Source organism: Strigops habroptila, chromosome 4, assembly GCF_004027225.2.
Source record: "Strigops habroptila isolate Jane chromosome 4, bStrHab1.2.pri, whole genome shotgun sequence".
Lineage (NCBI taxonomy): Eukaryota > Metazoa > Chordata > Aves > Psittaciformes > Psittacidae > Strigops > Strigops habroptila.
In genome coordinates this window covers 59,428,637-59,451,118 of record NC_046358.1, presented here as the reverse complement: position 1 = coordinate 59,451,118, position 22,482 = coordinate 59,428,637, and the positions used below count along the sequence as shown (strand labels likewise).

The 22,482-nt window shown below is 42.2% G+C and overlaps 1 protein-coding gene across 6 annotated transcripts in view; it reads right to left on the bottom strand.

The window, feature by feature from the left end:
- LDLRAD3 (low density lipoprotein receptor class A domain containing 3) overlaps positions 1-22,482 on the bottom strand; it is a 128,068-nt gene that overhangs the window by 88,195 nt on the left and 17,391 nt on the right. For 5 of the 6 annotated variants that reach the window (XR_003991215.1, XR_003991214.1, XM_030484614.1 and 2 more), the window contains exons 2-4: positions 10,833-10,979; positions 3,206-3,331; positions 378-512 (exon numbers count right to left, since the gene is read on the bottom strand). Coding sequence is in view for 4 of the 6 variants with exons in the window: in XM_030484614.1 (XP_030340474.1) it covers positions 378-512; positions 3,206-3,331; positions 10,833-10,979 (408 nt within the window). In the remaining 2 variants the exon portion in view is untranslated. The remainder of the gene's footprint in view (positions 1-377; positions 513-3,205; positions 3,332-10,832; positions 10,980-22,482) is intronic. The other variant, XM_030484613.1, reaches the window with a different exon arrangement.

Sequence of the window (22,482 nt, the reverse complement as noted above, 5' to 3'; positions counted from 1 at the left end):
CTCATCTTGTAAACAGACAGACCACTGAACTACTTCAAACTGAAGTTTTACTACTTGTCCCACTGGGTCCAATCCATCTCCCATAAGTCACTAAATGGATTCCCAGCAACTTCAGTGAGCACTGGATCATAGATTATAAACACTTCCTGCAAAAGTGCATTTTTATTCATCTGAAAAAGATTCCAGTCTTCTGAGCACTGAATACAAAACACGCACACACACACACTCCCCATCTCACTCTCATTAGTTGCAGAATTCAGAAACCACAGCTCTAGCCCACAGAGGATGCCAACAGAATCATATTTTCTCCTCAGCTTGTTCTGCATTAATTGGAGTTGGGATAATACTGCAGAGTCGGATCAAACCCCAGTGCCTACCTTGGAGGCTTTCGCAGCTTTCTTCATCACTGTTGTCTTGACAGTTATTTTGACTGTCGCACACAAAGCTCTTATCAATGCAAAGACCATTTTTACAGTGGAATCGGGCAGTAGAGCAAAGCAAGGGATTTGCTGCTGCAAAAAGAGAGTGAAATCTTCCATTAGAGATTCTCTTACCCAGACAGTGAAACAGCCGTTCAGCAATCAAAGACAATGGGTCACAACTCAACAGTTGGTCAATTTGCTGAATATGTGGGAGTAACTTGGCAATCAAAGCAACCTTGTCTCTCTAAACAGAGAGAGATGAAATTCCTAATTCATGCAGGATTCATTACCATTAGCAGGGATTCAGTCCACCCACAGTTGTGATAAGCCTTCTGTTCACTCATGAGAGCCCCTGTCACAATCACTGCTCAGCATTTGCTCACACTGAAGACATATGGAGGACAGCACTGCCTACCATAAACACTGCCTGTTGCTTCCCATCGCAACAAACTCTGTCTAGCTCAAGTTTCAGACTACAAGCCAATAATCCTGGCTGAGAACTGTGCTTTATCTACCTCTGCTTCTGTCTTTTTCCACCTTCCCCATTCTCCTCACTATTTTGAATTGATAGAATGGCAATGCAGATATTTTTCAATTTTTCAGTGTTTGAGTTTCAACCCCTCTTGAGGGTAATATGCATGCACGTTACAACAGTGCCTAGAAAATCCTTTCGCATAAAGCCCAGTGTTGCATACAGAGCAAAACCAGAACAGTATTTAAGCAGACTTGTTTAGGTAGAGCAGTCTTCTCACCCACTCCAAACTCAGTAGTAAACATGCTGTAAGATGCTATGCTAGTTTCATTTAAAGCTTCAAGCAGTGCAGTTTTCAACACTTCTAGCAGATTACACCATAGCATCAATGCATCTTCACTGTCAAGGAGGTCTCTTTGATATTCATCTTCATTTTCTCGTTTTTAATTTCATCCCTCTACTCTCAGCTATAGCCCAGCACACATAACTACATAATCCCTCCTCGAACAGCATTTGCATCTTTCATATACAGCACACATATAGCCTCAACTTCCAACACAGTCATCACTTTGCTGAGATACGCATAACTTAGCAGTTTTTAGTATCTCCTCATAAATCAATCTCTCTGTCCCTTAATTGTTTTTGGCACTATTATCTGAATTCCTGCCAGATTTTGGTAATAAGACAACTGAAACAGAATGCCACTTTCCAATTGAAAATGTTAAAGCTGTTTAGATGCCTTATCTGCTCCAAAGTGCTTCTCTGCCACAATAACACAGGGGGTTACAGTTCCCAAATACTTACTGCATATTTTTTATTCTTTAAAGTAAGAGCTGCTTTTAAAGACTCTTTTAAAAAACAAACCTTAAAGTCTGCCTTGCATATAACCTGCAACATGTAACACAAACACTCCCAATTCCTCCAGCTCCCCCAAAGCACATTTATCATGAACGTGCCGAGTCTCCTTCGGTCTGAAACCACTGCACACTTGCATAGCACATTAATTTTCCAAGTCACTTTAGGACCTACAGTGTTGTTCCTCTACGTAAGCAAAACAGTGAGCAGACACTTGGATATGTAAGAAAATGCCAGGTGCATTCTTAAAAGACAAAGGGAAACAGGGAGATCAGCAGCATGTTATTATCAGCTGCAAGGTCCTACTGGAGCTACACACTACAAGCTCATGGGAATTTATGTAATTCATAACCAACTCTGGTGCATTTTCAGTTGAGACCTGCCACTTGTCAGTCCGCTACCTCAAGGATACTCAAAGCACTTTTGTCGAAACTTCTTTCTAGTCCGCTTTTTAAAGTATAACCCAAAGTCATTTCCTTAGCCTTCAATCTTCTTTCTCTAGCTTCACTTGCTCTGCAGAGATGCTATCTCATTTCCATGGCCCTCCCAAGGCCCATACCAGGCCAACAACAGACGGCACCTTAAGAGATGTTCATGCTATCAGGGAAAGCACACAAACAAGAAAGGCAAGAACTCCAAGAAGCAGAGAGTGATAGATCACTATAAAGATTGCCCCTTTTGTTATCTTTGAAAGCTGATGTCCTTGTCCTCCTCCTGACCTTTAAATGTCATTAAGTATCTGTTGCAAGTTTGCCTACAGACACATGCTTTTCCCAGCTCCTGATAATAACAACAGAGCTGCTGGATTGAACAGAACCTTTCTTCACTGTTATGATATATGCTATATGTTATGATGCTAGACTTACAGATACAAATGATCTGCGTATGCACTCACAGGGGGTTTAGCCCAAGTCAAGTGGTATTTCATATGATCTCTCTACTGTGAACTTCCCTGCAAGATGCTGACCTCAAACTAGTGCATTGGCAGGCATGTCTGACTTTGAGAACCTCTTCCTTCCAAGAGATTCACTAAATAACCCTTTGTTTTTTTACTGTTTGAGAACATCCATAAACAGAGAAATCTAAATAATGCTGAACAAGTAAGCCACATTCTTCAGTGACAAAAAACAGAAAAAAATTAAAAAAACTTTAATATTTGGCCAACTTGAGATACATCTGAGCACAGAGAACCTGTTCAAAGTCAAACACTCAGCTTAAATCTCATTTCAAAGTTAAAGGGGCCTTAAGTATCATACAGGCATTATATACAAACTAAGACTAAACTGTACCTTTAAAAAAAAAAAGAAGTGAAAACCACAAGGATCTTTGGGATCATGAATGACAGGGAAAATATTTGACTCAGAAACAAAAGGCTAACAAATGCTTCCTTTCTAAGTTCTATTAATGAGCTGACAGAAGAAAAAGTGCCCTCGCTTGCAGGTGGGCTTGCACTTACTGCAGTTCTCTTCATCGCTGCCATCGGGACAGTCCTCGAAGCCATTGCAGCGGAAACGGCCGATGATGCAGTGGATCCCACTAGCGCAGGGGAAGAATGTAGCACCGCACTTGGATTTGGCTTTTGCTAGCAGAAGATACAGACAGAAGTTGGTAAGAATGAAAGAAAGCATTTACAAAGGTTAGAGATCCTTTTGTCGCAGTACAGGATACTCTAGGCAGCAATGGTGGCACCAATGTTTGGTGCCTTCCTATGGCCTGCTTTCAACTGCTTTAAGGTTTTTTTGTGAGATTTTATTTGCTTGGGTTGATTTTTTTTCTAGTTTGAATGTTTTAGTCATTCTGTAAATCATATAAACTTAAATTTGACTAAAATAACCTCTCAAAGCAAATTTAAATTGCTCAACACTCTGGAGTACAAGTGTGTAAATTTAGCAAGCAGGATACTCCTAACTGTCCCTTAAAGACCCATGTGAATTGACCAGCCTGGGAGCACTGAAGGAACAGTATTAAGAGGGTCATACTTCACAGAAAACAAGACCAACTATCTCCTTTGTGCATGGAAGTCTGTTGTAAATGTCACTGCCCCAAGCATAAGTCATAGAATCACAGAACAGTTTGGGTTGGAAGTGACCTTAAAATTCATCTAGCTCCAACCCCCTGCCATGGGCAGGGACACCTTCCACTAGAGCAGGTTGCTCCAAGCCCTGTCCAGCCTGGCCTTGAACACTGCCAGGGATGGGGCAGCCACAGCTTCTCTGGGAAACCTGTGCCAGTGCCTCACCACCCTCACAGGGAAGAACTTCTTCCTAATATCTCATCTCAATCTCCCCTCTTTGAAGAGAACTATTTTGGAAGTTGTACGTGTGAATGTGTGAAGTCACTCCTTATGCTATGCAGAAACCAATCTTCCCACCCCCTTCTTTTAAGGCTCTAAAAAAATAGTAACTTCCCATCAGGACCAGTTGTACCTTCCACTGAAGATGCGAGAGTTTGCAGGCACAGCTCTACAACATTAACAGAAAACCATTTTGCTATCTTTAGGGTACAAAGTGTGAAAAGGCTCTATTTTTCAAGAAAACTGTAATCTATTTTATAATTTCTTAGCAGAGATGAACAGCAGCAGGGGAAAAAAAAATTAGATTTCGCATATACTATGTAAAACCTTGTGCTGTATATATATATGTACATATAAACCCCCTTGTACAAAAGCAATTCTGACATTCTTGATTGGCTACACGTAGTTATAACCCAACTAGAAGGTTACAACACATCTATGATGGGCAGGTGATTTTTCTTTCCATAGATAGAGCACAGGCATCAAATGTTCTTCTATAATTATCAGCAAGTAAAGTGCAGTTGTGAACTACCGAATTGAGGAATATAGCCAGGACAAGATGGCATAGCCCAACTTCTTGTCATATCTAAATACTAACCTACTGTTTAGGCATTGGAGTAAAATATGAGAGCTATTCCTTGCTATAATGACACAACCACAACACTTAAAGACATTACACATATATAACAGGTTGAGTTTCTCTTACATAAGTCTTGCTAAATAGGGAAGAAACTTGGTGACTGAATCATCACTGTTCTGACAGCGAGTCCACACCTCCAGCCTATCACATTTATGGGCACCCCACATGATGTGGCCACCAAGACAAGCACATTTACTTTCTTTAACTCTACAAATGTTTCTATTTTGATTATTTTTTTTTATGAGTTATTTTGCAATCTCGAATGAGGGAAAGGGGATGTAGCAGATCCACAGCAGCAGACATTTGTGACAACCTGCAGCTAAAAGTAAACTGCACAGTATTTCAGCATCAGTACCTTTGAAGTCAAATTGTTGCCTTAGAACCCTGTCAGGCAGCAATCACACAACTTCATACTGCTTCACGCCCACGCCTCAGTTCAACAAGAGATGATGATTTATTCAGCTAATCAAAACTTGATTACTTGCATGCAAGAACAGCAGCTCCCCGGACAGAAACCATTGTGTGCAGATGCTGCATTATTGCAGAGCCACAGGTATTTTCCTGACTTTGACAATAAACTACTTTAAATTTCTCTGCTGTCATTAACTGATGTCGAGATATGCCACAGCCACATCAGGCAGTGCTGTAAATCTAGTCTTTCTTGATGCGTGTGTGGCAAGGCGCAGCGTTTCAGTAAAGACTCTACATGATGGAGTTAAAAATATTCTTTTCAACTTGTTAAAGTTGAAATATCTTTAACAACTCTTTCTACACAAAGAAGTTAGATTTTAATCTTTCAACTCTGAAAAACAGGTTTTAACTTGAATTTACAGAGTGGAGAAGGATCAATTTTGCAACACTATGTAACATAGCAGAATGGCACTGGGATACCTTTCACCCCAAAACCTGATACAAACCCTAACAGTTAATACCAACAGTTATTTTGGGCTAGTTAATCACTGTTTGGACTCTACAGTATTTTCAGTTCAGTTCCTAGTGGGAAAGCCACCGCTACCTGCAGTCATTCAGCTGCCTCAGCACAGAAGGCAAATGCATCACAGAGATCTTCAACAGGGCTGTCTTGCAGAACGACATGGAAAAGTTTCACTTCTCAGCTAGCTTTTTCCTACCTAGAAAAAGCTGGCACTTGAATACTATTCCCAGTATAAAATCCTCACAATATTCTACTATGGCAGAAGTTCACAGAATCACAGAATGCCTTGGGTTGGAAGAGACCTTAAAGCTCATCCACTTCCAACCCCCTGCCATGGGCAGGGACACCTTCCACTAGACCAGGTTGCTCCAAGCCCCGTCCAACCCGGCCTTGAACACTGCCAGGGATGGGGCAGCCACAGCTTCTCTGGGAAACCTGTGCCAGTGCCTCACCACCCTCACAGGGAAGAACTTCTTCCTGATATCTCATCTCAATCTCCCCTCTGTCAGTTCAAAGCCATTCCCTTGTCCTGTCACTACAGGCCCTTGTCAAAAGCCCCTCTCCAGATTTTTTGTTGGCCCCTTTAGGCACTGGAAGCTGCTCTAAGGTCTCCCAGGAGCCTTCTCTTCTCCAGGCTGAACAAGCCCAGCTCTCTCAGCCTGCCTTCATAGCAGAGCTGCTCCAGCCCTCAGAGCATCTTTGTGGCCTCCTCTGGACTTGCTCCAACAGGTCCACAATTTAATGAGTTTTGATCCATAACACAGCCAACTGTAGAACGTTCACTGAACCTACAAAAGCCTTTGGGTCACTCTTGCCTTTGCTCCCTGTTTAGCCACTCAGGTGAAAGAGTTGCTAGTCATAAATTACTAATGTAAACTCAAAGAAAGCAAGCCTAAAAAGTACTTCATTTCAAAGGCAGCAAATTTTTTGCTGTTTGTTTTGGGGTGGTTTTTTTTTTTGGTTTTTTATGTAGTAAAATTAGCCCCATAGGAAACATGAGAAGTTGCCTCCAACATAGTAAACTATCACTCACTTACGTGGGCAATATTTAAACTATAGTTTACATTGAGAGAAAGGACAATGCTAAAGTAAAAAAGCCAATGGAGTCTGCTGCCATGAAGAGTAAACTGCTTCCTTGGAAAAGGGGAAAAAGAGAAAGCACTTCAGAGTTGGACTACTATGGGTCAGTGGCCTTTACTTGTTGCCAGACAGTAAGGCCTTAAAGTACTCTTTCACAGTCTAGAAGTCTGTATTTCAGTCCTTCGAAATGATCACAAAGCACACAAGATGTCGTAAGAGAGCACAGACAAAAAGCTTGTTTTTCAGACTTTCAATAAAGTGATTTCTCACTAGAAAAAGTATTTTAGAAGTTATCATCACACAAAAGGACAAAATCTAGGCCAGCTGTTATACCCTAAAAATTAAGCACTACTTCAAAGTTGCCAAGTTACTCAGGATGAACTCAGTCGGGACAGAATGCTGCCCTTAAGGGACTTCAGTATCAGGGGCAACCTTCCTCAGAGGACCTCAGCGTACCGATAAGCTATGATCTCTCGCTCCATCCTGGACTACTACCTACCTGACCTTTTTATTTCAGTTATGCCACTGATTCCACCCAACTGTTAAACTTGCCTCATTCCAAGCTCTCCCATCGGGCTATTTACTGACCCCCCCCCCCATCTAGAGCAGACTATCAAAAGGATTAAATAATTAGCACCACAAATGCTTGCATAAAAAGCTATCAAATGTAAGTAGTTACTGTACTTGTCCTTACTCATGTGTAAACTTCTGTAATTGAGCTTCAAATGAAACATTCACCATGGTCATATCATTACAAATCTTATTATAACTACTAAGCATTTGGTTGCTTGATCATGAGTGAAAACAAGAGTTCATTCCAGTTTCATATTCCAAGTTTGAGAGCCATCTGAGTAAGTGACAAAAAGATCAGCAGCTGGCTTACAGCATCTTCCAAAGTAATGCAGATGCTCATTTCACGCATTGTTTAATATTCAGCTTTGCTCAAGAATTCTGATGTCTGTCAGAATATACCTGCAACAAATATTCCAGGTCAACCAGGAGATTACAGTAAGCAGCAACAAAAACAGGAGGCTTAGAAGCACCCCGTGATTGTAAGTTGTGAACAGAGGTCCAGAGGTCTTCCACGTGTACACGTACAAGTACTGCAACACATACAACTACTTTTATAGAGGAACTTGTAGCTTTCTGCTACATATTTAAATTATTTAGAAAAAGAAAAGAAGTCTTGAACTCATTAGCCTTTTACACAAATTTTTACTGGATTAGAAATATGAATGGGACCACTGAAGATTAGTTTTGTACAGTTTTGTAAGGTGTTTGTTTGCACAACATCCCAAAGCCTGGAATCCTAGCACATGACAATGCTTCCTCCATTAACATAAATACACAAAACCTACTACAACTGCACATTTTCATTGCCATGATCTTTCCAGGGTGAAAGCTCTGGTAGAATGCTTCTCTGTTCCTGAGTTCTGGCCTTGCTGTTAGATTTTGTCCTTTCATATATTAAAGCCACCACCCCCGCCATAAGCAGTCAGTATAAAAATATTACCTACATATCGGTTTCTTGTCAGACTTGTGCTTTCTCCACAGCCATTTAAAAAGCACTAGATGGAGATACATTGTAAGGGAGGGTACCAGAAAGGTAGACTTAGTCTTTTTTAGAGGAAGAGTTAAATCCCAGATCATACTCTTAAAAAAACCAACAAGCCCCACACTTCCAACATTTCACACATTTTAGCAGGAAGGCAGAGTTTGAAAGTATTCAGTTTCTGTAATTAGACTAGTCTCCAGGGATGGTGCATCTACCACCTCTCTGGGTAACCTGTTCCAGTATTTTACCACCCTCATCGTAAAAATTTTTTTCCTCATGTCTAGCGTGAATCTCCTCTCTTTCAGTTTAAAGCCATTACCCCTCATCCTACAGAGGCCAGTTCTGGCTAGCCAGTGCAGAAGTGTGTTGGCAGCACATTCTTAGAAGCATGGGTAATGCCCTGTTGCTCAGACATCTCAACACTCGAATCACACGGCCTTTTAGCAATTGACTCAAAAACCTGCTTTACCTTATCTTTGTGTCACAATGGCAAGTGGAAACTGAAACACGTAACAGGCAGAGGTTCCTAACATGAGAACGTGCTGCCCCAAGCTATCCCTGCATAGGATGTTTTTCTAGCCTACAGCCTACACACTTTAGCCCCCAGCTTAACAGGGCTAGTCACTGTAGTCACTGTGTGATGCTATTTGCTCATAGCTGAACATGCAAAGTTGGCATGTAAGAAATGGCTCTGAGTGACAAAGGAAAATCTAGACTTTTGGGTATTTGGTGTGTCTCTAATTCTGGCTGCTGTCATGACAGGCACTTAGAAGGGCTGACGTGCCATGTTCTGAATCTGCACCATCTGCTGCTCGTTAGCTGATGAAGGCAGCAACATGCCACCACTCACTAGCTGCTGCTCATTAGCTGACAAAAGCTGTTCGCAGTGTTCGCCTTGTTCTTTCTGTAATAACCTAATACAAAGATGTACAAAGAGCAAAGGAAATAGGAAACAAAGATGACAAGAGTAAATTATGAGTTTAACTAAGAATATTAGCATATTCTTAAATCTCAAGAAAAGAATCCTTCCAACAATGTGATGGTGTGGCCCCAAGGAATATGTCAGCAGGTGTATATAAAGGTCAGCACTAAAGATAACCCATTTACTTCAAAATGGTACACCAACCTTTTGACCCATTTTCCACTTTTTCGACACAGGGTCCTTGTGCAGAGACTGTGTGGCTGCCCCATCCCTGGCAGTGTTCAAGGCCAGGTTGGACAGGGCTTGAAGCAACCTGGTCTAGTGGAAGGTGTCCCTGCCCGTGGCAGGGGCTTGGAACTAGATGAGCTTTGAGGTCCCTTCCAACTCAAACCAGTCTGTGATTCTATGGTAAAATCTAAGTGAGACAGGTTAATTTTTTTTAACCCTTTTTTTTTCTTGCTGTTGCAACACAAGCCTGATGCTTTATAGAGACTGCAAAGCTTCAGATATTTTATACAGATACTTTTAATGCCTTAGAAAGTGAGAAAAGCTCACTGGCTTAAAGGAGAACTATGTATGGAGATTTCCACAGCACAGTTATTAAAGCCCCCTTATTTTAAAAGGGATGGATAACTGGGGGTAAAGAAAAGTTATCAAGTTTTAAAGAAGCAAGAGCTTTTAACAAAACATGGTATTTCTACTCAGGTAGTTTGGCAGAAGCTATTCTTTCTTCCTTCTGCTCCATAAGCAAAGCTAACGATGTCTTTGACTTCCAAGGAAGTCCCTCCTGGGAAAGGTAAGCTTCTTACAATTCAGCTTCAGTTTAATGAAAATCTCCATAAAGTATATATGTGAAGGACCAACATTGGTCAGATGAAAAGCAGTAACTTCTCAGAAATTTCTCAGTCATTCTAGAATCCCATGAAATTCAAGTTTTTTTCCACTCCCAGCTGTATTTTAAATCCTAGTGTTATGCTGCAGCATCATCTTGCTGTCTGGGTAAAACATATAGGCTAGAAAGTTTAATGCTAACTAATGGCTGAATAACATGAACTGAACCTTAATTAATGCTAAGATAAAGATGAAATCACAGAGGAGAACCAGGTCAGACTTTTTTTAGCTCTCTAGAACTAGGAGTACTGTAGAACAGATTAAAACATGTAAATATTATTAACCAACTCATTTGGTGTATTTTCCAGAAAGTTAGTATTAAGTTTCAAAGGGTTCAAAATTACATTTTGAGAGATCAAAAATAACAGGATACAGTCAATGATTTTGAAATGAAAGGAAGCAGTCTCGATGACAGTGGAGGTCAACTTAAAGCACTAGGACAGTGTGCTGGAACAGTATACACAGGATCTCTAAAAACCACAGTCTTCCACTGAAAGAATAGTAAATCAAGTCTGTCTCAATCTATCCATCTGTGAATAGGGGTTTAGGCACCAGCTACCAAGTGCTGTATTAAAATTGGACACTTTGAAGAATGTTAAAGACCTGAAATGATAAGGAAGGCTGTACATTTTTTTCTAACAACAGCTAAATTAAAAAACTGGCAGTAGTTTTGTTACTTACCTAATACACACCACAGAGCACACCGGTAACACTACCCAGCCAATCTTGTAATATTAAGCACGTTAAAGTCATAGCAATGTCACTTACGGCATTCTCGCTCATCACTGTCATCAAAGCAGTCTGGCAGCCCATCACACTGCCAGGCCCCCGGGATGCAGCGCCCGTTACTGCACATGAAGTTTCCAGGAATGTTGCATTCATTTGTGAAGTTATTCCCAGGCAACAGTTGGCTCTCTGAGACAAAGAAGAAAAAAGTTTACAGGGGATTTTAAAAGAGGCAAAAAGAAGCAACCACTGATCAAAGTGTTTATCAGTGGTTGAATGAAGACAAGACAAATGCATCCTGACCCTGGTAGTTTTCTCATTATCCTATCAGTATCCCAAGTATGGTACTTGGTAGTACTTTCTTTTCCCTAAATTATCATTTTAGCTGCTCTCCATTCACACTCCCCAGTTCACAGATTTCTATCTTGCTATTTTCTTTCTTAGGAACACACATGCAGCTTCTATGTATCCTCAGGTCAAAGCCAAGTGTTAAAAAATACAAAGAAAGATCTCTCCTTCACAGAGTCAGTCTAAACACAAGTCAAATGGACAAGGCTGTAGGAATTCACCTCCATACTCTCAAGCTTTTGTCACATCAGTACTTAGCTTTGCAGACTATTTTTTTGCCGTTACCCAAGGGGTAGGAGGTGGATAGCATATTGACTAATTTATACTAAATTTTCAATTAACTTAGAATTGAGGTTCTTGGTGTTAATTTAGTCCCCTGGACATCTGCCCCCAGGCTAGTAAGGCAGTTGGCACTCTAAGACTCTGCCAAGTGGAGGGGGTATAGCAGCAGGATAAAAACAGCACAAGGGCGAAATCTAAAGATTTGTCTTCAAGATTCAAGATTAAACACAGGTCTAGTCAGTCATTTTAATCTACCACATTTCCCACTTTGTGCATTGCTTTTGGAATGCAGATATCACAGAATCACAGAGTTCAGTGAGAGAAGATAATGACACTCAGTGGTTTTAACAAGCACGAAAATCGCATGTCCTATTGTCAAGTTGGAGGGAAGCTGCAAGCCAAGGCAGTAGATGAAGGAAGAATATCCTTCCCTTCATCTTCATCTGTTGCGTTCCAGGCTAGTGCTATGGAACATGCACTTGACCATACTGCAGAAAACTGAAGCACAAACCTTCCCAGATAAGGGTGGAGGTGTCACAAAAACATCCCTCCTCCCACCACCTGCCTGCAAGTCTTTATGGCTCAACACCAGGTTTGTGTTGAACGCCTGGTTCAACACCAGCAAGGCAAGTGGCCCACACTTCAGTACTGCATGGGGCACCAAACAGATCACAGCTGCCAGGATCAGCACTTTCAGAGAAGACCCTTTCCTAGCTTGTTCCTGCAGGCCCAGGGAGGAATCCACTCCGTAAAGGCATTTTTGAAAATTCAGATGCCAAAACAATGACCCTCTCAGCATGAGGTTTTCCAGAAACTCCTGAATTGGCCAAATATAGGTTGGTTATAAAGCATCCAAGAGCTTCAACAGCAGAACCTAAATTCTTTCTCCACACTCCCCCTAAAAAATAGCTTTCAGGTCAGTATGTAAGACTTTCCTGTAAGTTGTAATAACTTTCATTAGAGAGGATTTAAAAGTTCTGCGATATTCAAGGCCAAGTTGGATGGGGCCTTGAGCAACGTGATCTAGTTGAAGATGTCCCTGCTCATTGCAGCGGGGTTGGACTAGATGAGCTTTGAAGGTCCCTTCCAACCCAAAGTATTCTATGATTCTATGATCTCTCCCTATTGCTCTTTGCTACCTTCTTGTCTCATCTCATACCTACATCTCTCATCCAACCCACTCCACTTCCACAGGGAAGCTGTGCATATTCAAAATAAAAAATCATGCTGCCAACACTAATGTGAAAGCCTCATCTAGACTTGGGCAATTTTCTAGCTAATAACAGATACCAGATCTGTCTCCTATGGAGACAGGCTGAGAGAGCTGGGCTTGTTCAGCTGGGGAGACCTTAGAGCAGCTTCCGGTGCCCAAAGGGGCCAACAAGAAATCTGGAGAGGAGCTTCTGGCGAGGGCCTGTAGTGCCAGGACAAGGGGGAATGGGTTTAAACTGACAGAGGGGAGATTGCAATTAGGCATTAGGAAGAAGTTCTTCCCTGTGAGGGTGCTGAGGCCCTGGCACAGGTTTCCCAGAGAAGCTGTGGCTGCCCCATCCCTGGCAGTGTTCAAGGCCAGGTTGGACAGGGCTTGGAGCAACCTGGTCTAGTGGAAGGTGCCCCTGCCCATGGGAGGGGGTTGGAACTGGATGAGCTTTCAGGTCCCTTCCAACCCAAACCTGTCTGTGATTCTATGATCTTGTCCATTTTCTAATAAGGTCCATACCAATGTCAGGTTTTGTGCAGCCAACTTGCTATGCTGCCTTTGGGCAGAGGCAGAAATCCCTTCAATCTGGCAGAGCTGGCTTTCCAATAGTTGACATATTTACCCTGAAGCCTCTGACTAATTTTGAATTCAGCCCAAATATGAGCTACATGGACGTTTGCAGTTAAGTAAAGGAGGAAGGGAAGAAAGGGATAGAAGTGGTCCATTTTCACTGCAACACATTGCTCACTTTAAGAAGCATACCATCTGGGCTGAGTAAAAAAAGGGACTTGTGTTTCACTTTGAAGGGTCTGAGTAAGGAAAGTCAATCTGTTTTAGCAGCCACTTCCAAAAATGTTCGCATCTAAATATTTAATACTCACTGAAAAAAGAATCAGGGAAAAATAAATAAAAGGATAAGTCATACTGAGCACTTCACACTGTATTAAGAAAGCAAGTCAAGGATATCTTTCACAAAAAAAAAAAACCAACAACTTTACCTGGAGGCACTCCAGAGAACTGTGCCCATTACTGAACAGATCACTACTGGTAACACTGCTGCCTCTGTATAAGAAAGTATCATCAGTAAGAGTAGATAGTCACCCTGGCCAAGGAGGTTTTGAGGAAGAAATACAAGACACTTCTGTGTTCAACACCCTCATGAACCATGCCAGTAACTTCAGCCTCTTTGCAAAAAGGATCTGTTGCCAATGATGAAGTGTGAACTCTTCACTGCCAACCTTCTGGCATGTCTGTGGGAATCCTGGGATCTGTACTGGATACTTTCAATGGATTACTGCTTAAAGTTTTTCAAATGTGAGGAGAATTATTTTGATCCTGGCTGGTATGGAGCTGTGAGGCTGACGAGGTACTCTGGATACTTTCCTATCACATGATACACGCAGCATGTTCCATACTTGAATTAATTCATTCTTTCTTTCTGCTTATCCCTTTGCTTGGTGTAAATCCACACCAGGTTTGTTTTCAGCACATCTGAAATCTGCTCTCTACTGAAATCTGCAACATGTGGTGAAAACAAAAGGAGAGAAACTAGAACGTGTCAGTAGCTGGATTTTGAAGCAAGATGGCATCAAAAAGACATGACCGTCAATACCTGCCAGTATTCGTACACCAGCAAAACACATCACAACTAGAGGAAGGTGAGCTGTAACAGCAGACTTGAACAAAAATTTTTGATCTTCCTCCATCATCTTAAAGATGGCAAACAAATGGTGCTAAGATATTATGAGACTTGATTCCTCAGAGACTGCAAAACCATTTACAAATGCTTCAGGTCCAGCTGCTCCTGTAAATTTAGCCACTAAGGACTGATGTATCTTATCATACTTCTTTGTATTGACATGAAATATCTGACTCGCTCTGCATCTACTTTATGGATATCTACTAATGCAGATAATGCACCCAGAAGAGGAATTCAAAAGCTGAGTGTGAAGAAACTCCAAACATTATGCTTGGCCTATAAACTTCAGTTTAACATGTGCATACATAAACTTTGCTGGCTATAAAAGTGTTATCAGCAAGGTAACAAGAGTGGAATTATGGCAGGCTTGGCTTAATGGTCGCTGCACTGAAACGGAAGGCAGAGCCAATGCATGCTTATGAGGGAACAGCAAAGTCAGGACTCCTGAACCCATACAAAGCATCTGTAGCAACTAACTTAATCTCTTTACTACACTTTACCCATGTTAAAATGAAAAGAGGGCATTAGTTTTTAAGAAAGCCCTATACTGAATTCAAGCATGTAGTGCATAAAAGATTGCCTATTAACAGCACCAAACAGGTAGGAAAGTACACTAATGAGGATGAAGTTTACTTTCCATCTCTTCAACGAACACCTTTAATAGAATCCAAAAAGTTGTTTGCAGCTGCATGTTCATTAATCTCAAATTCCCATAAATGCTAGTCTTCAGCTTTATTTGCTTTGCTATGCACTACTGCAAAGGCACCTTGCCAGAACAGCAAAAAAGCATCCCAGTGCACATTCAGGCTGGCTTTGGGAAGCAAAGAATAAGACAAGCTCTCTCCTGCTCTGCCGCAAAGCCTCTAACAACACCTAAGCCATCTGTCACAAGTAAAGGACACCTGCCAGTGATTATCGACAACTTAAATCCTCTTGAACAGTTTTAATCCCTATCCTCCCCTATCCTCATTTAAACTGCCTGATGATTACATTGCATATGCAACACTGGAAGTCATGAGGGTTATTTGTAAAGGCAGACTGACAGTCCCATTGCAATAGGAGTACTCAAAAACGTTTCTTTGCAAAAGCAGTGGGTAAATTATTCAAGGAACTGCTCACTGTTCAGGTTCAACTTCCCCTCTTTCAGTTTTCCAACTGTGACCCACAAGATGCAATATATTCAATGTCTAGCATTTTCAAGATTTAAAATTGATCAGGCCTAGTCAAAAGAGCAGAAACTCCAATGACTCACTTCCTGCACATGGTGTAGTAAGGTAAAACCAAATGGTTGGTTATTAGGGAATGATTTGAAGGTTATATTTAATCTTGGACAGGTCCCATCCAACCAAACCAGTCTGTGCTTGATTCAGGGATCTTTGCTAGGTATTCAATAAAAAATTGCCTTTAGTTCACAATCTGCTGAGACAATTATATTCTGTCTGCAAAACACAATAGAACACGAAATTTTAAAGTGCTCTCTCAATGCAGGGCGTAATCAGTCACCCATAAATCTAGCCTTTAAACATTCATGTGAGATGAAACCAAATTACATGCAGATCTGTGTATCACTGAATGGTTTGGGTTGGAAGGGACCTTAAAGCTCATCTAGTTTCAAGCCCCTCCCATGGGCAGGGACACCTCCCACTAGACCAGGTTGCTCCAAGCCCCATCCAACCTGGCCTTGAACACTGCCAGGGATGGGGCAGCCACAGCTTCTCTGGGCAACCTCTGCCAGCACCTCACCACTCTCACAGGGAAGAACTTCTTCCTAGTATCTCACTTAAATCTCCCCTCTTTCAGTTTAAAGCCATTCCCCTTGTCCTGTCACTACAGGCCCTTGTCAAAAGCCCCTCTCCAGGTTTCTTGTCAGCCCCCTTTAGGTATAGTTACTTTCTCCTGTTATACCCAGATTTTAGCTACTTGTTCTCTCAAACACAGCCCTGTTTGTCTAACATCTTCTTTGGCAACAGGAGACTTCCAGCAGCATTGCCCAGCATAAATCATAAGCTTGTGTAAACCAGTGAAGCAAATGGTGGAACTGGACAGTAATTCTTGCACAAAGTCAGCACTAAGATTAAAGAATGTATGATTCAACTGAATGACAAGAAGGGCAAGAAAGGAATAAAGAACAATGACGTCTGAAATGAATTTGGGATTTTGCAGCATAGCTGCATAATGGTTCAGGTACACATATTTGAGCTGAGCTGGTAAAAAAAATATTTGCCCAACCAATACCTAGCAGGTCCAGAACAAAAGTCCAATGTCCAAAACTTAATCATATTTAAAGGAATAACCTAGAACAGAAGTGATGAACAGAAACTCCATGTAACAATGAGCACCTTGGAGAGCCATTGGTTTGTTTTACTACCTAGCACAGTTAACTTTCAGTTTCCCCAACACAGAATCTGAACGTCTACTGTCAAAGTTTTTAATTGCTCTTTGAGACTTGTTTCTGAAAGGACTATTTTTTTTCTTTTTTTTTTTGCACTACGCAGATACAAGAAATCTGGAGAGGGGCTTTTGGCAAGGGTATGTAGTGACAGGGCACGGGGGGATGGCTTTACGCTGACAGAGGGGAGAGTTAGGTGAGATATTAGTGAGAAGTTCTCCCCTGTGAGGGTGGTGAGGCCCTGGCACAGGTTGCCCAGAGAAGCTGTGGCTGCCCCATCCCTGGCAGTGTTCAAGGCCAGGCTGGACAGGGCTTGGAGCAACCTGGTCTAATGGAAGGGGGATTGGAACTAGATGAGCTTTAAGATCCCTCCCAACCCAAACCGTTCTAGGAGTCTATGATTACTGGTCAGTTTCAGAAGCACTACATCAAACTAACCACAGCTGCTTTTTGTACACAGCTGTGATTAGCTAATGGTGTATCTCCTCAGCAGCTTAATGATACAAATCAGCATTAGCTGCCACATCTTTCTTCAACCCTGACTGTTAATTCCTGTCTTCCGTCTTACTATCCAGTTGCATAAAACTTATACACAAGTGGGCAGCAAGCTTAAAAAAAGTTTACCTAAAAGCTATTCGCTCTCACCACTCTATGCATCAACCCACCACCAAGTTTCAAGCACATCTGCCACCCCAGAGGAGAGGGAGAGGAACACACATGCCCTAGAAGGAGGGACAGCCCAAACACCTTCTTGATGCTGTGGCATGAGTTAAGAGATTAAGAGGAAGACAAGGACTGTAGTCTCTTCTCAGAATCTATCTAAACCAGATAACCTAAAACAAAACCACTCCTTCCATTTCCAACTCCAACAGATATTACTTAGGCTAATAGAGTTGCTTGTCCTTAACAACTATGCCACAATTCCTTCTTTAAGCAGCAAAGGCAAGTTTTCAAGAGCAATAATTGTCTTGACAGCTGCATATGGAAGTCTTCCCCAGTAAGGAAAGCTGCATATCAGAACCAGATATGCCATGCTGTGTCCTAGCAAGCATGTAGGTGGTAAAGGCTGGTATCCCATGCTGAGACCTTACTGGTGAATAAGCATTCGATAACAGGTGTGCCAGAGACAGAGCCAGGCTCTGAAAGCTAACTCACTGAGTGAACATGGTGGAATAAGCAAATCAAGAATAAATTATGATAATCAAGATAAATTATGACAGGAACTTGAAATGGTTTGGGTTGGAAGGGACCTTAAAGCTCATCTAGTTCCAAACCCCTGCCATGGGAAGGGACACCTTCCACTAGAGCTGCTCTAAGGTCTCCCTGCAGCTTTCTCTCCTCCAGGCTGAACAAGCCCAGCTCTCTCAGCCCGTCTCCAGAGCAGAGCTGCTCCAGCCCTTGGAACATCTTCATGGCCTTCTCTGGACTCACTCCAACAGCTCTTCGCCCCTCTTGTGTTGCTGTCCCCAGAGCTGGACGCAGCACTGCAAGGGGGGTCTCACCAGAGCAGAGAAGAGGAGGAGAATGCCCTCGCTTGACCTGCTGCTCACGCTGCTGGTGATGCAGCCCAGGACACGGGTGGTTTCTGGGCTGCAAGCGCACACTGCTGGATCATGGGGAGCTTCTTGTCAACCAACATCCCCAAACCCTTCTCCTCAGGGCTGCTTTAAATCCAGTCTCTGCTCAGCTTGTTGTTGTGCTTGGGAGTACCCCAACCCACATGCAGGACTGCTATTTTACACATTACATGTTATATATTATACTCCTGATGCTAGCAGGAGTAATTTATGCATTTAGAATCGGTGCTCCACATCAGGAGAAGAAAGCAAGCTGTGATATTGGTAACAAAGAGTGAAGTGGGGCTGTGTGACTACATGAAAAGGCCACACCTTGAAAAGAGCCAGCTAGACACAGCTGGGATGTGAGGCTCCGCACAGGGGGCAAAGCCAGGAAAGGCCAGGATGCGTGCCAGAGTAACAAACAAAACATCAGTGTCCTTAACAATAAGGAAAAAAATCTCATAAACTGTCACTCGACAACACTGGGCTAATTTCCAAGTGTGAGGAAACTGATGACAGATAACCACAATTTTAATCTAGACACAGAGAGATCTGCAGACTTCCCTCCCCTGGGAAGGCAACTCAGCTCCTGTTTTGAAGTCTTGCCCCAAGAACAGAAAACAAGGAGACCAGAAACCTCTCTCCTGAGGCTTCCTAAAAATATCTGGAAGAGGAACAACAATGGTTTTCCAAACAATACACTGAAGCAACCGCTAAAATTACCAGAATTAGCAGAAGACAATTAGGAAAAGCAACAGTTTAAGAGGAGAGGGGTTGTGCCAGGTGCCAGTGATGGCACACAGCCAGTGCCCCTAAACAGAAGAATTACCTGGAAATAGATGATAAAAAAAAAAAAAATCCTTTTAGAAAAAAATGCATTTAACATCACAAGCCAAACTCAAGCCTTGATTTAACAGGACCACCAGGCTGGCTTATAATGAGCCAGTTTTCTTCCACCCTATACTGAAAACACAACAAGCCATGGTGCAGCCTCAGCAACATCCTTTAGACTATCCAGGAACTCACAGCACACTCGCAATGCTTTGGAGATCACCACTAATACACTGGTCTAATTCAACAGTGAGACTTCACAGGACATGAACCTCTTCAAATGTCATGCCCTAGGTCTATTTGCAGAGATTTTGCCAATACTTCAGAATCAAGAGGTTTCTTTTATAAAAGATCATGTGCATTTGCCCTTTCCTTGTAGCTCTGATGACACATCATGCACTAGGTAAACCTCAAAAGAGAGTTAAGTGAGGGCAGAAGATAGGGTTCAGGAAAGACAGATGTATACAACAACTAGTGATTTACTTGAATTTGGGAATTTCTCCTAATCACTACCAGAGACCTAGAAAATAATCACTTCAAGTGAAAAATAACAGCTTTTATAGCCACCTACCTAAAGCATGCTTTTCTCCCATTTAAACTGAGCTCTTTGATGCGCTTTATACAGTAATAACAAAAATCTATACAGAAGATAAAGTGACTCGGTATTTGCTGCATGGGTTAGATTTCTGCTGCTTCCTGTAAGCAAATCAACAATAGAAAAATAAATGGCATTTGCATTCTGTCAATGGGAAACATGCTGTTAGGAAAATACATGGCAGGGATTATACTGAAGTGAGAGCTCATTCTTTTCACAAGAGTTTAGTTTCACCTTATCTATTTCACTTGCTCATTGAAGCCTGAGCTGAGCACAACAACTTCTTTCCATCATAAAGGAACACATGCAGTGCCCCCAGCACAGGGAGGAAAATAATGTGGGGTGCGTGGTGTGGCTCTGCAACCTTCCACAAGGCACTGGTGATGAGTTCTTTACAGTAAATACTGCATAGCAAGACCCTTTCCATGCAAACCATGTATTATAAACTGCTTTCAAACTAGCAGTAAAATCAGGGGGCTGTATGCGATATAGGCGATCTTGGACTTTGGCTCTTTCAATAGTTGCTGCATTTAAGAGTACAGTGAAGAGTGAAGAATACAGGAATGAAGACAGAGGAAGATTTAGCAAAAAGCAGAAAAACTTTGGATGCATGCAGGAGAAAAATCCTAGAATCTCAGAATGGTTTTGGCTGGAAGGGACCTTAAAGCTCATCTAGTTCCAAGCCCCTGCCACAGGCAGGGACACCTTCCACTAGACCAGGTTGCTCCAAGCCCCATCCAACCTGGCCTTGAACACTGCCAGGGATGGGGCAGCCACAGCTTCTTTGGGCAACCTGTGCCAGGGCCTCACCACCCTCACAGGGAAGAACTTCTTCCTAATATCTCATCTGAATCTCCCCCCTGTCAGTTTAAACCCATTCCCCCTTGTCCTGTCACTACAGGCCCTCGTCAAAAGCCCCTCTCCAGGTTTCTTGTCAGCCCCTTTAGGCACTGGAAGCTGCTCTAAGGTCTCCCAGGAGCCTTATCTTCTCCAGGCTGAACAAGCCCAGCTCTCTCAGCCTGTCTCCATAAGAGAGGTGCTCCAGCCCTCAGAGCATCTTTGCGGCCCTCAAAACTTAGGAGATCTTCAAAACCTTGGTATAAACCCATGCATCATTTTTGCTGATTGAGCAAATTCTGAAAGCTCCGCATTCCTCCTGGCATCCAGCACATTTATGTTTGCTATAAAGCGAACTTTCTGAAGAAGCTGGGAGGGCTTCCTATCCAGACGTGTCCAGACAGAGTGTGGAACCAAACCGCGGAGCAGGGGAATCACCCCCAGAGTTACACAGATGGAGACCAGGAGGAACAGACAAGATTCTCAGGAATTTTGTGAATTTTTCAGCAGAAACAGAAGTCCATAACATCTCAGTAACCCAGAGAACTCAAGATGCTCAGACAAGAGACACAGCTTCTACATATTAAGTGATAAATTTATTATTCTCAAAGCGTGTACCTAGTTGGTTCCAAGGCAGGATACACTTGTTTTCACACAACCCCCAAACTTAGGATGCACTACATTCATAGATGTGCCAATATGTTTTTCAAGGATCTAGGGAAGCAAGCATTATCATTTGCAGTAGCACCTGAGACTGGCCATAACGGAGGTTCTCGAGTGTCTCGATGAATAAATACACAAATGAAACAGCAGTTTCAGCATGCTGACATTAAGGGCTAATTTTAATTTTCAGTCTCACTGGCCTAGTTGGCCATTCCCATAATTACCAATGCAGCAGATATAATTGCAAAGCAGGTATATTTGACTCCAGTCTCTCTGCCAATTTAGCGGCAGCTAATGTCTGAAAATTGCAGGGTGTAAATTTAGTGTAGTGGGTCTTACACACTGTGCTTTTTTACTGGTTGAGACTGTATTTGATTAACCACAATTAAAAGAAAGCTATCACACTTCATGGAAGCTTGTCTAATTTTTCCCCTAATCTCTGGAAAGAAATAAAGAAAAAAAATCCCACTGTATTGACTGGATAAGGCAGCACAGCTCAAAACCCTGCATTTCTGAGTTTCGACAGCTATTTCTTTCAGGTCAGTGAGCAGAGAATTGCTAATGCCATGCAATGCCAAGACTTCTGCCAAGCAGCTATCACATCTGTGTAACATAAGGCAAGCAGGAAGAGATGTCTTTGAAATACAAGGAAAACCAGAACATATTTTCTCTGTAACAACCATGTTCACATTTCTTTTACAGCCTCAAAAAATAAGCAACTGGCTGGCTCTAACTGTGGCTCTCCATTACCACTCACATACATTTGCACCTTCCTTTCTGTCCTTCCCACACCCCACAAGAAGTTCAGAAGACAATGCACACTGAACATAATAGGTATTTTAAAGGATGTTCTGGTAGATAATACGTAGTACTAAACTGACACCTACTGCTGTCAAAACAGACCACTAGTTGAACACTAACCAAGGTTTCTCCTATTCCACTTAAAACAAGCAGCAACCAAGCAAAGCAGTCTCCAGCCTTTGCATTTCCATGAGCTGTTGTGTCTGTGCATCGCTGCTGTTACAGTAACTCTTCAATCATCTTACTCTACAACAATTCTTACTGGACAGAACAACATCTCAAACCACTTGCAGCCCTTACTGGCTGCTGCTCATTTGGATTTAGATTTTCTAACAAAGTACCTAAGCAGACTTACAAAGGACCAGAGGTGCTGCAACATGTAATCTCACTTTAAACACGCTGGCCCACATTTAATAGAATGGGAATCACAAAACCAGAGAGCGGTTTGGGTTGGAAGGGACCTTAAAGCTGATGTAGTTCTAACCCC